Here is a 15032-nt window from a genome sequence, read left to right as displayed (position 1 = left end):
CATTGTACATTGGGTTTGTTTTAAAATTTATTTTTTCAGACCTATGACTTTTTGTTCCAGCAGAGTATCATGTTATTCAGACGTTCTGAAACATTCATTTGGTTATAATACTTCATATTTTAGTTATCAGTGTTCCCCTACTGATTACAAATAAATTTCAAATTGCCAGCTAAGCATTCTATCCTTCATGGAATTATCTCCCGGTCCAATAGTCCTTCCCAAGCACATCTGTCTCACACCACTCAGATCCCGAGAACCCTGCCGTATTCCTTCTTGCTTACCTTTCTTCCTTGGATATACTCACAGGCCCTGAGGGCAGAGGCTATACCTTACTTTCCTCCTATTTCCTATCCATTTTTAGTGGAATTCCACAGTAAAGTTAACAAACAAACAAAAGGCGAGGAAAAGAGATAAACAATAAATTAAATGAAGTTTCCCAAATAAGTTATGACAGTAAGTGAAGTCTATTTAGTTATTTTTTTAGAGAGATGTGTTACCTGAATTTTAGAACACTTGGGAAACACTTTGTGGTAGTTTTAGAAGGAATTATAAAGACAAGAAAGAGAATAAAACATTCTAATAAAATCAATCACTTTTCTGTTTTTTTCTGACTTGCAGTTTTGAAAATGATTTAAAAAGTGAGATCTGGTATTACAGTGATGATAGGAAGAAGAACACATCTCATCGGCTGTCAGATCTCACCGGACAATACGGCACCAAAACAGTTTCTAGCAACATCAATTAAGAATGTCTTACATGCAGAATACAAGCTGCCTGTTGGAACAAAATAGGTAAATAAGACCTAACCTCTTTCTTGAAGAAATGTATAATTTGACAGAGAAAAACGGTATATAATTTTAAAGGAGTGGACTCAGGAGCATTCCCAGGCCAGTTTCATAAAAATATGTTTCATGTCCAAAGGTCACACATGGTGAGAGGTCGATTTTAGTCGTAAAATATCACAGAGTAGTATGAAAAATACAAACACACACATGAGCAAAGGGATGGTCAGAGAAAAGAAATAATTTTGTGGAAAACCATTCCCTCCTCCCAAGTAAATGAAAGACAGATTGCCATTTATATTCCCATATAAGTCTTAACAAATTAAAAAAAATATATAAGTTAGAAAAAAATCTCACAGCAAGTTATTTTTAGCTTTGCTTGAAATGAAGAAGTGAAACCTAAAAACAAACAGGACTCTTGCTTCTGACCACATTAAGAATTCTGCTTGCTCTGGGCAAGAAGCAATGTATACTATTGAATATATATATATGATACTATAAGAAATGTCCTTGGATTTTGCCATATTGCCATTTTCAAAACAGTATGTGCCTAAATTAATAGGAGTTACAGTGACCTGGTTCTCTCTTTTCAGATAATACAAATGACCTTAAAAACTTGCTTTTTTTTACTTCTGTCCTTAAAAAATAATATGAATTATACAGAAAACCATTTTTAAAAAGCATTTCCTATATTCTTCCAATAACAGATATTAAACTTTAAGCTACACAAGTAAAATATTTATCTGCTTTGATCACTGATATATCCTTCAGTGCCTAGGATATTATCTGGTATGTAGCAAATGTTCAATAAATATTTTTTGATGACTAAATAGGACAACAGAATATTAGCAGTACTTTTTTTTTTAATTTTTTTTTATAATTTTATTTTTTTAATGGGGTACATCAATAAATCAGGATACATATATTCAAAGATAACAAGTCCAGGTTATCTTGTCGTTCAATTAAGCAGTACTTTTGCTATCTGAAAGGGCCGAGTATGAACAAGTCAAAGGCAGACTTCTGAAGTTCTGGTTCTTACAGAATGTGAATATACTATGGACTACTATACTAAGAAACAGGTTGATAGTTTATTGCTACTCTTCCTCCCATTTTGAACGAATCACTTGCCCTGTTAGGTCTGCACTGTGTTCACACCTACAGTATTATAGGTAAATTAGTTGCATATAAATTTCTAGCCCCTCTAATTAGTGAGTTTCTTGACATTGACAGTTTAATTTCATTCATCTTGTCTAGGATTGAGCACACTTACAGGGCCTTATAATAATTTCTGAAAACCTGGAGAAATTTAGGGTAGAGGCAGGACAAAGGTAAGACTAAAGAAGTGTCACCTGTCTGTCTCCAGTTGCACAAGGTACTAAACCTGAGTATGAAATGAGAAGTGAATCAATTACCTGACATATTTTATACATATTTCACAGACTAAAATTTAAAGTGGTATTTATGGCTGAATGTACTTTATGTAAAAACATCAGCTTAACATATTCAAATATCTTCCAGGAAAAAAACCATGAATTTTCTCTATGCAATTATTTTAATCACTTCCCATATTTTTTCTATTGTCTGAAGAATCACACTTTCTAGAATAAAAAAAAAATAGATCCATTATGAATAAAACTGCAGAGTTCTGATTTTTATATCTGAATTTTAATACAATTGTGCTTTAAACCCATTAAGTACCTGAGACATCACCATGGAGTTATTACCAGGTACCTATCAGGGTTTCTGTTAACAACAGAATGTAAGGTATGATCCATCTCCAAAGCTCAAAATAAAGATTAAAAAATAACTTGCACTGTAACGAGTGTTGATAGTTTCCCCAAAGATGGTCCCTGAAATTTCTCATAGAAAATGAGTTTGTTATGTAAAAACAAAAAATTGAGAAAGAATGATTTAAATTATTCAGAAATAAAATTTATGGAATGCTTAGCATGCACTTCTTTTTTTTTTTTTCTGTAAAAGGTCATTGATTAAAGTAAGACCATATCCATCAAAATTTTGGGAAACAAAATAATGTATTATTTCATCAATACTCGAAGTGAAAATCAGTTACTAAATAAAAACCATTGCAAATAGAATATATAGTTATAGAGTCTAAAACACCTGTTCTACAATTCTCTAATTAAAAGCACTACTCTAACCAATGTATTTTTATTAGACACTTCCATTAATTTTTCATCTCTCCATTACATTTCTCGACTTTCTATCTGACTCTGGTGCATACAATTGTTGGTGAGTAAAACAAAGGTTAAGTGTGTATGACACAGATGATCCCCGAGTTTAAGTATACACTGCGAAATGCATGTGGATGTTCATGATTTAAGCCAATGAACTGTGGCCTGAAATGATGTCACATGAAACAAAGTAGTAAGTGGAAGGTTAAACCTACTTGCATCTCGGCTCATTAAACGCAGTTAAAGTGCAAATCCCCTCATTCTGACAGTAGTGATCACAAGGGTTCTCTTTCTGGTCACAGCGCTGACTTTTAAACCCCACAGAGCATCTGCAGAATTTCAGTAAAATACAGCTATATAAAGCATTTGAATTTTTTTTTGTCAATGTGTTTCAAATTTATTTCATACAGAGATAGTAATATATGAATAAAAATTTTCTCAGGTAAGTTCACTTCTCTCTCATACACACTCATGATATGCTACTCTGAAGAGGTGGGGCACAGAACATAGACATGAATCATATGTGGGCATCATCCTCTGGTGAATGAGGGACAAAAGAAAAATCAAAATAAAGAACATATAAGTTGAATAACTATATGTCAAGTTGTCCATTCTAGACAATTAGGTATTTGAGAGGAAACATTAAAGTCCAGATTCTCTCAAAGCAGAGAATCTCTAATACGTTTCAAATATTTAGAAACCCAGATTCAAGTTCAGCTATTTCCAAGAAGCAAAGCTTAATATGTTTGCATAATACAATACTCTTAAATTTGGTACAAACATCAAATAGCATTACAGACTTGAAAATAAACATAAAATTATTTTGAAAAAAAAAATGGCCTTAAGTTCCAAAGTATTTGTAATATGATTATGTCTGGGTTTCATATATCTGAATAATGTCATTAAAATTAGAACAATTTTCCCCAACACTTTCAAGTTCATAGCTCCATGAATGTCTGAAATCGGTATGAGGCTAGAATTAAATGAATTCTCGGTATGAAGTCACAAAAAAATTGATTAAGGGAGGTATTCTGTAGCACATGAGTCAATGAGGAATAATACCTTATCAAAGATGTACATGAAACATTTCTTTAAAATGTATTACCCTCCTCACAAAAGGAGAACAATATAGTAGAGATTCCATGTATAAACAAAGTCATATTATTAAAGGCCCATGATGCTGTAAAATACTCACAGACACACAGGAACATTTGTCTCCGGGTCCAGCTGGCATGTACCACCATTGTAACAGTAGCCATCACATAACTGACAGCTAGAGGCAATCTTTCCATTAGTGCAGCTGCAGCAACAAAGAAAATAAAATCTCGTTGTTACAGGCATCATTATTGCTTAAAGCTGGTACAAACTCTCTGCAGATGAGAATATTCATTATAGAGGAGTAATGCAGTGGCTGGCTAAAACTAAGTTCTCAGAAAGGCAGACTTGTTGAAGGCAAATATTTTTTAACAGAATAATGACATAAAATTTTGCTTTTGGTATTTTTCAAATTTCCAAGCCATTTTCTTAATATAAAATTTTAATATAGCTAGATATATGTATGAAAAATATACTGTCATGTTTATCACTTACACTTAAGGGAGACATGAGCATCAATAGTTGACTCTCTTTTCATAGAATTTGCTGTTTATCAGTCTGAATTATAGATCACATGATCAAATACTCTGGAAGCAAATGCCTTAGCTATTCCTTCTACCTTGAAAAATCTGGTCCAAAGAATTATTATGAGTTCAGACTTTATATTTTGTAAGAAAGCATAGGATTAGCCTGTCATCACATGTATCTTACAGCTTGTCTTTGAATACGTTTTATAATTAATGTCAAATCTTTTATTCTAATAACAACAAAAAATACTTATGGAGCAGTTTATTGCATAACTAAACAATAGTGTTATAAGAAAAATATGCATTATAACAAGAAAGTAATGAAGTAGACTTATATAGAATGTTTATAGAAATGATCCCAATATGCAAGTAATTACATGTCTGGGATAAGGATAAAAAGTATGACTATTGCTATAGGGGTAAAACAAGCATAACAATAATAAGAAAAACATAAATTTCTTATTGCCATGTTATATTTTTTAAATAAAAAATAAATATTATAAGACTGGACATTAAAAATTGTTGGGGAAACAGAGAAAAATGCATCAAAATTTCAAATTATCAAGGAACCTCTTCTATAAGAAGTATGGTAATAGAATCATATAAGCCTTAGATCAAATAAGCATTACAACATATCCTCCTGATATTTTGATTATGAGATCATGTTAGTACTAGGTGCTATGAAGCAATCAATGGTATCACAATAAATCTGGACATAACTTTGACAAAGGAATTAGACTGTAATATTATTGATTGATCATTTTGATTCTTTACAGGATGCATCTATTACAGTACATCCATCAAAGGGTGTTTCCCAATGATAGGCTATATGTTTGAAATAATTGGTTGGCAATCCTATAGTTCATTTATTTTGTGCATATTTATGTGACCTCATATGGGTGGTAAGGCTGTTAGAAATGGACTAAACTTTTAATAACTTTTCCAGGTGCCTAATTTAGAGATATTTTAAAAAACCTGAATTTGGACCTGGCCAGTTGGCTCAGTAGATGGTGTTGGTCTGACATGCAGAAGTCCTGGGTTTGATCCCTGGTCAGGGCATACATGGGAAGCAACCATCTGTTTCTCTTTCCCTCCTTCTCCCCCTTCTCTCTCTCCCCCTCCGACAGCCAGGGGCTCCATTGGTTTGAGCATAGGCCCCGAGGGCTGAGGATGGCTCAGCTAGCCTGAGCACCAACCCCAGATGGGGGTTGCCAGTGGCCTGTCAGAGCACATGTGGGAGTCTGTCTCTCTATCTCCCTCCTCTCACTTAAATAAAAAGAACCTGTATTTTAATATCACGTTTTTTTCAAGATGAACAGAAGCAATGAGTGCACTGTGTAGTGGGTATGAAATGGAGATTTGTGAAAGTGCAGCCAAACGTGGGGGGAGAGGCGGTGGTTTAAAGTTTCCGAGATTTAACAGAGAATATCACAACTTCTATAATCCACAGAGGCATCTACATACAAATGCAAGGAGGTCAAGTGTCCACTTAGCAGCATTGGTATCTGAATGTGAGTGGACTGGGGAGATTTTTCTGTGCCCTCCATGTCTAGCCTTAGGAATCAAAGACCAGAAACTTACTTTCTTGTTCTATCAAAGAGAAAAATTAACTTACTAAACATTAAAGGGCTTCCCCCTTGAAAGATAACTATGTACCAGATATCAGCTTAAAAAAATTCTATTTATTAATTCCTTTTAAATTTCTGCTTCAAAGAATAATAAAAAATGTTGCCTTTTTCTCCCAAAGGCTTTGTGCAGAGTGCACAGATGTGTATTGTAAAATTGAGCACCTGAAATCTATGTAAGTATGCTAACCAGTATCACCTCAAAAACGAATTAAAGATAACCTGGACTTGTTACCTTTGAATATATGTATCCTGATTTATTGATGTCACCCCATTAAAAAAATAAAATTATTATAAAAAAAACAAAAACAAACTAAAGGCCCTGGCCGGTTGGCTCAGTGGTAGAGCGTCGGCCTGGCGTGTGAAGTTCCCGGGTTCGATTCCCGGCCAGGGCACACAGGAGAGGCGCCCATCTGCTTCTCCACCCCTCCCCCTCTCCTTCCTCTCTGTCTCTCTCTTCCCCTCCCGCAGCCAAGGCTCCATTGGAGCAAAAGTTGGCCCCGGCGCTGAGGATGGCTCTGTGGCCTCTGCCCCAGGCGCTAGACTGGCTCTGGTCGCAACAGAGTGACGCCCCAGATGGGCAGAGTATCGCCCCCTGGTGGGCGTGCCGGGTGGATTCCGGTCGGGCGCATGTGGGAGTCTGTCTGACTGCCTCCCCATTTCCAGCTTCAGAAAAATACAAAAGAAAAAAAAAACAAAAAAAACCCACAAATTAAAAATAAACTGAAAAAATAAATTTGTAGGTATTTCAAAAGCAAAATACAAATTATCCAAATCATTATAATATATCAGAGTACAATTTATATTTTAATGCAAGTCTTTATCATAATTTTGTTTCTTAAAGGCATATGTAACACACACACAAAGTTTGTGATATATCACCTTCTAAAAGTTAATTAATAGTTATCTAGTACACAAAAAAATTCCCATAATAATCAACATCAGACAGGCATTATTTAAGCTATTGAAAATTATGATCAAGTCTTTCTTCATAAATATTTACTTAGATTAATGAAGAGACAAAATATTCAATTAGTTCCTTTCTCACTGTGCTTGATGAAGACTGTCTGATAAATCAAGAATTATACTCCTACTTTTTAAACTTCCATTATCTACTCATTGTTAGCAACTATCATTTATCTGTTTTTACATGTATTGTCCCAAAAAGACCTTTTAAGAGTCAGAACTCTAATGCTGATCCTCAATAGCCTATGCATATTATAAGGCTCTGGTGTTTGAGGTTGGCAAAGCCAGTATTCTCTGTACAGCAAGCACCACTGATGGCCCTAAGAGCCCTCCCTCCCTCATGTGGAACTTCCCATGTAACAGAAACAGAATGTGTGCTTCTGCCTGCACTTTCTAAGGTAAATTAGGTTGGAAACTGTGGCTCACAGGCTGCCTTAGACAACGGTGCCTGATTCCTTGCGTGAATGAAATGAGGTCCTAAAGAAGCCTCTACAGCACATTCCCAACATGGCACACTGGACACGAAGAGGAATGCAGAGTGTGCTCACTAACTGAAACAAAGTCCTGTCACGCTAAGTTTTATCACAAAGAGCTGAGGAGCTTAATAAGTAAACACACTTTTGGTAGTTTATATGGAAATGCAATTTGCTTTTATGAACTTGTCGTAGACACATATTTTTAATGAGTCATATTTGCAATTACTTTATTTAAAAAAATGTACTTTCAAAGGAACCACCAATTAGAGGGTTTGAGTAAATGTCATTCATGATGATAATACAGATCATATTTAGAGTAAATTCTAAAATGCAAGTAAATAAAAAAAAATAAATAAATAAATGCTATAGATAGTAACATTTCATAGGGCCTTGTTTGGCAGAGCGCCCCGACTCGGGCCGGCGCCCTCACACAGCTGTAGCAGCGGGGCCCCAACACTGCACACAGTGCTTCTCCATCTCAGGGGCCTCTTTATTGTGCTCTCAGCAAGACAAGTGAGAAGAGTCCAGTCCTTTATAAGTCATTCGTTTAAAAGGTTATTGAAAAAAGTTTGGAACGAGGACTGATCTCTAACCTCATAAACTTGTTTCATGATAGAAACTGAACAACATTACCCTTTAGCTGCTACGATCTGTTTCTGCTCACTTGACATTAAAGCCGAAGGGCAAGAGACAATGTAACCAAAGTGTAACTTGAACATTTTTGCTTTAGTTGCTTTCTGGGAAATATTATTCTTTTTCCTTATTTTTAACTATAATGTTCAAAGTCAAATTAAAAAAAAAAAGAGTTGGCGTCCATTAGACAGGTCCTTTGCCTCTCCCCCAAAGTCATTTTGTAACAACAAAAAAGTAAATACACACTGTTGAAAATAATAAAGATATAATTAAAAGCCTGAGCTATTCTAATTTAGGAATATTACATATAGCTTTCTGAATATATGTTTGTATTTCACTTTTTTTTTTTACTATTAGAAATATTCTATGTAGGGAATGATCTGATAATATCATTATATGGTAAATTCTCACATTCTCAGATGTACAATATAGGCATTGAGGAAGTTTGGATTTAATTTAATGAACTGAACTTTATCTCTAGCCCCACCCCCCCAAAAAAAAATTCGTATTTTAAAATATAAATAATTTATATTGTTTTCACAGTTTTTGGTTGGACTGCTAAAACCTTTTGGGTTCAAATGCTTTTATAAATTAAACTAGATGCCCACTTACTTGCAAGATATATCATCACTGTTTTTATTTATAATGCAGTGCCCTCCGTGGCACCGTACACATTTGTCAAGCTCACATCTCGGTCCTTCATAGCGTGTTGGACAGACACAGTCAACACTGCCGTCACTCCCAATGGTACAGGATTCAGAGTTCACACAGTAGTGGTAACACACATCTAGGAAGAATGAACAACAGAAAAATGAAATTACATGAGAAGATATTTTTCTTCAATCACAATAAGTGTTTCCATTTTATTTACTATTTAAAGATGGTCAATCAATAAGTAGATTAATTTACAAAACCAGTTTGTAATTACATATAATTAGAATCATCTAATAATGCTATTGATTTGATATCTCTTTTTGCCTAAGTAGAGTATCATCTCATCTGGTGATGAGGAGATGGATAATATTGATAGGATGCTAACTTACTACCTCTTTAGTTTCTGAATTTTAGCATTTAAATTAGCAAGGTCTCTTTATTTTCCTTCTAGTGAGAAACATTACTATTATTCTGAAATGAGCAGAAATGCTCACGATTTCTTTAGCTGTGCCTCTTTTCTACCAGAGCACGGGGTGCTGGATGGTGAGTGGGGGTTCCCGTCCCTGCAATGGGCCTTGGTGTGATGGAAAGAGGCTTCTCACTACATGTGCCAGAACAGCTTCAAGAATTTTCAAATACGTAAGCAGGTGTGCAAACTAGAGGTGTGCCTCTGATGAAACTCCAAAGGGAAAGTGGACTGGGAAAGTCACTGATCCACCCTGGGTGGAAAATGGAATACAAATTGAGACTATCATCCCCCTCCTAGGTGAGAGCCTAACCTCCCCATTAGTCAGAGGGAAACGTCCCTGGGGCTGAGCCTTTTGTTTTGAAAGGGGTTTCTTACTGAGTAACACAGATCACACTCTCAACTGCAGAGGAAGACTTCCTTAAATATGTATTTCTGTACCTCTTGAATGTGAGCAATAAAAATAAATACTATTTAATATAATAACCACATTAACTCTGTAATTAAACATTTAGTCTTAACCTTTTGACTACATGTATGTCTATTTAGGAATATATTATAATTTACCACATTCAAAATATTGAAATTCCTAATACATATCATCTTAGGCAAAATAAATGATTAGATCAATCCCAGACTTAGTGTTTAGAAGCAGCAATTTCCTGTTAGCCATCTAACTGTACAGCATTGTTAAGTGAGATTAGCTAAAATAAAAATCACAATTTATAAACTTCAACCTGCTGAAAGACAATTATAGTGGATGAAGTAAATTGAAAAATAATTTACTATTCTATTTATATATTTATTTAGTCCTTTATTAAAAGACAAATTAAATTTATTGACAGACTTGTTTCACACTTATAGAAATTTATTTCATGTAATCTCATGCTCTCTGTTGCATTATACCAAGTACCCATTTTATATTCAATGCTTGAGTCTATTTTATATGGGTTTTGGTTATACTTAATAAAAGTAATACACTTTTTTTAAGTGAGAGGATAGGGAGACTCAGGCGAGGCATCCCAACGAGGATCCACCCAGCAACCCCTTGATGGGACCGATGCTCAAATCAGCTGAGCTTTCTTCAGCACCCAGGGCCGACACTGGTACTAATCGGGCTGCTGGCTGCAAGAGGAGAAGAGAGAGCGAAGGGAGAGAGGGAGTGGAAGAGAAGTAGATGGTTACTTCTCCTGTGTGCCCTGACCGGGGATCAAACCGGAGGCATCTGCACACTGGGTCGATGCTCTATTCACGGAGCCAAGTGGCCAGGGCCAAAAGTAGTAAATTCTAAAGTAAAAAAATTTGAGTTTTGAAAGTTCAGTCTATGTTAGTATCTGTACACAAAACACATTCTTGTTTTTATTTCCGAAGAACATGTTAGCAACAACCTCGATGATCATCTATTATCATCTCCTATGCAATGCAGAAATCTCTAAAAAACAACTTTCTACTAATCTTAGGTTGCTGGAGCCCTCTTATGCAGAAGGTGCACTCAACATTGCCCACAGTTGCTTTACAGTTCAGTGTTGGGTCCTGGTTCAGATGTCTGATTGAACACAGAAGCTGACTGATGTATCTTTGTAGGATCTTCATATTATGTTCTAATTCAGAGGTTTACATAGTAGTATTTCATCGGAATCATGTAGGGGGTTTATTTGCAAATGCAAATTTCAGTGCCTTTTCCTGTCACCGATCATTAACAACCTCTAGATATTAATTCATAACTTTGAAATGGGGCCCAGATGATTCCTCTGGGAGCTAATAGGAGAGCTAGATTTTGGGAACTACAGAGTATAAGAAATGATAACCTGGAGATAATGTTACTGATTAGCAGAGGCACTACCCTGTCTGACAGTTGTAAATCATTTGAATTTAACTAAAATCAATTATTTCCTGACTACCTTTGTGAACAGAATTAAATGTAACTTTAAATCTAAAATCTGGAACCACTTTGCTTTTTTAACCACACTGCTGAAAATGTTGGAGAAACTAAAATGGGGTTAATATTCTGAGGGCTGATGATTGACCACAATGTAGCATGGAATAGTTTGCATACACCTAGAGTGGTAGAGAACAAAGTTAACATTTTATCTACAATTTACTAATTATAAGTAATGTTCATGTATACATTAAATTTGTTTTAGACAAAATTTAAAAAGATGTTAGACTATACACAACTAGTAAGTAATTAAGTAAATAAAAGTTAACACCTCAAAAAAATACCATGGCACACTCACCAAATTGATCACAAATAATAGAAATTATCATATAATACTTATGGGAATATAAATTGGTTCAACCAATGTGGAAAACGATTAACAGTATTTATAAAATTTAACATGCCCACGTTTTATGACCTAGCATTTCTACTCCTAATATATATATATATATATATATATATATATATATATCCAAAAGTATACACATGCACAAAAGCTAGTAATAATATGCACATCAACTATTTTTGAAATAGCCAAAAACTGAAAATAATCTAGATGGTCATCACAAGAAGAATGGATAAACTGTGGTTCACTCATATATAGATAATATATAGATATAAAGATAGATGATAGATGATAGATAGATAGATGATAGATAGATAGATAGATAGATAATAGATAGATAGATAATAGATAAAAATATAACCTGAATGAGTCACACAAAAGTTAGATTGAGAAATAAAATTAGACATAAACATAATATATTTCTTTATTTATATAAAGTTCAAAAATCAAAACTAATCTGTAGTTTTAGAAATCAAAAACAGATATAATTGGGAAGAAGAAAAGAGATAGTGATGGGGAATACCAGGGACTATCTGGGGTACCAATAATTTTTAGTCTTGACCTGAATGTTGGTTACATTGGTTTGTAAACCTGATGATAATTTACTGAATTGTATACTTGTCATTTTAAACTTTTCTACATATATTATGCTGCAATAAAGTTTTTTTTAACCCAATGGCCAATCATCTACAATTAGAATATTTTGAAATCTGGTTCATATCGTAGATATAACAGTTTATTTCTTCACAGACACTATTTATAAAAGAAATTCATGGTCTGCTATTTATGGTTTAAAGAAAATTATCCACTCCTTAATGTTTTCAATATTTTTTCATTGTATGTCAGTTGCACTTTATTTAGTGTACTTGATTGTTCTTATGGCATAAACATGGAATCTAATGAGTGTTAAATGTATGCTTGAAATAAAATGGTGAAATCAGTACATATTAGAATTTATACTTTAGCAAATAATTCTAAATTGCATGCTGCTAAGCCATACCATTTTTCCCTTTAAAAAAAATGAGGGAACTCTTTGAGGCTTAGAACCCTTTCTCTATAGATTTGCAAATGGAAGACATTTTATTTTTCTTAATTTACATGTTTATCACTATCTAACCTGAAGTTCAGGGAAGGAGAGTTGCTCATTGTGTTCCTGTCCTCACAGCATTGCTTCCCAATGTTTTTCTATGAATATTTTCCATCTCCTACTGTCGAGTTTGAGATGTAGAGCTTAGAGAAGTTTGATTCGATTGCCTTCAGTACCACTGTTAGATTTGAGTCCCCAGAACTTGGAATTTATTATATTCTACACTCCCTTCCTTCTTCCTTCGTCCCTCCCTTACTTCCTCCCTTCCTTCTTTTTTGTTCCTTCCTTTCTTAAAGGCTTCTCTATCTACTCAATTCCAGCTCCAAGATTCCTGAACACAGGGAAAAAAGCACAATTTACTATAGGGAACTTTAGCATCTGATATTTAAGCTACCACCTAAGCATTAGATACTTGTAAGTTAGAAGGCGAATAATTCTTTCAAGTGTTCTCTCTGTTGTTTAAAGTTTGCTCATGACATATACTATGTGCAAGCCCAGGAAAGACTTTGAAACATCTGATGGTGTTATTTTTAAATTGGGTGATTGAACAAACATCCCTGTTCTCTGCAACTGTCTCAATATCATAATAGAAATGTATAGTAAATTGTAGAAATGCAAGCTGATTTCTCTCTTATTTTCTTCTCAGTGATAATCCACTTTCAATTATAAGCATCTATGTAAAACCTTTAAAATATATGTGACATTTTAATGTTTCACATTTCTTTATCCTTAAATACTTACTGCACACCTATTTAAATTCTAATTTCTCTTCAGCTATTTAGCTAACTAAAAAAAAATCCATTAACACACCTCAATCCAGCAGAAATCTAGCAAAATATGAAGAGTGAAAGTATATGAGATGGCATCTTTGGTATGCAATTGTTCACTTTGCTTGTAGGATTCTGTCTTGACCTAATAAACCCTAAGCTGAATAGACAGGCTGAGCAGTCACTGGAAGAACACTTATCTTACTGAAGAGCACTGCTAAAGTTGCCACAGAAAATTTACCAATTTAAGCATTAGTAATGCTTTAACCATTTTGAAAGTAATCTTCCTATAAGACAGACAAAATATATTGATATATTTATTGACTTATTTATCATTGTGAGTATCAGTTATTTGTATTAACTTTCCTCTGCAGAAGTTTCATAGCCTCATGCCTTTTTAATTGTATTTTACATTTGACCAAGTGAAATGTTACTTGTAATGAAGCAATAAGCTAATCAATATAAAAATGCTTAATTCCTGGCCCTGGCCGGTTGGCTCAGTGGTAGAGTGTCGGCCTGGCGTGCAGAAGTCCAGGGTTCGATTCCTGGCCAGGGCACACAGGAGAAGCGCCCATTTGCTTCTCCATCCCTCCCCATCTCCTTCCTCTCTGTCTCTCTCTTCCCCTCCCGCAGCAGAGGCTCCACTGGAGCAAAGATGGCCCGGGCGCTGGGAATGGCTCCTCGGCCTCTGCCCCAGGTGCTAGAGTGGCTCTGGTCGCAACAGAGCAACGCCCGGAGGGGCAGAGCATCGCCTCCTGGTGGGCAGAGCGTCGCCCCCTGGTGGGCGTGCTGGGTGGATCCCGGTCGGGTGCATGCGGGAGTCTGTCTGACTGTCTCTTCCCGTTTCCAGCTTCAGAAAAATACAAAAAAAAAATATAATAATAAATAAATAAATAAAATGTTTAATTCCTAAGAAAAAGAGAGTTAGAGATATTGGTGGTTGGTAACACTGTATTTGCAGCAAAAGGATTGTCTTCTCTTTCCTGACACAAACACACACGCACAGTAAAGCATGTGCACACACGCGCGCGTGGACACACACACACACATACACATACCCATCCCCCCCACAAACAAACTTTTATTTCTTCAAAATTTCTTTTTCCTTTTTAAGTGAGAGTAAGGGAGATATATAGACAGACTCCCACATGCACCCTGACTGGGATCTACCCAGCAACCCCTGTCTGGGATCAATGCTCAAATCAACCATGCTATACTCAGTGTCTGGGGCTGACACTCAGATCAATTGAGCCACTGCGTGCAGGAGGGTAAAAGGGAGATAAGGAGGAGAGGAAGGGAAAGAAGCAGATGGTCACTCACATGTGAGCACTGACCAGGGATCAATCCCAGGATATCCGCACACCAGATTGACATTCTATCTACTGAGCCAATCATCCAGGGTCAATTTCTTCAAAATTTTAATTTGTCTCAATAGTTATTAGAACCCCCCCCAAAAAATGTTTTTTTTAAAAACAGT

At 35.3% G+C, this 15032-nt stretch overlaps 1 protein-coding gene across 1 annotated transcript in view; it reads right to left on the bottom strand.

Moving 5' to 3' along the window:
* Nucleotides 1–15032, bottom strand: part of LRP1B (LDL receptor related protein 1B) — a 2131860-nt gene that overhangs the window by 25836 nt on the left and 2090992 nt on the right. Inside the window, exons 85-87 of the mRNA XM_066281034.1 lie at nt 8909–9083; nt 4170–4274; nt 3190–3303 (exon numbers count right to left, since the gene is read on the bottom strand). Of these exons, the coding sequence (XP_066137131.1) occupies nt 3190–3303; nt 4170–4274; nt 8909–9083 (394 nt within the window). The remainder of the gene's footprint in view (nt 1–3189; nt 3304–4169; nt 4275–8908; nt 9084–15032) is intronic.

Source organism: Saccopteryx bilineata, chromosome 5, assembly GCF_036850765.1.
Source record: "Saccopteryx bilineata isolate mSacBil1 chromosome 5, mSacBil1_pri_phased_curated, whole genome shotgun sequence".
Classification (NCBI taxonomy): domain Eukaryota; kingdom Metazoa; phylum Chordata; class Mammalia; order Chiroptera; family Emballonuridae; genus Saccopteryx; species Saccopteryx bilineata.
This window is presented reverse-complemented; position numbering and strand designations above follow the sequence as displayed.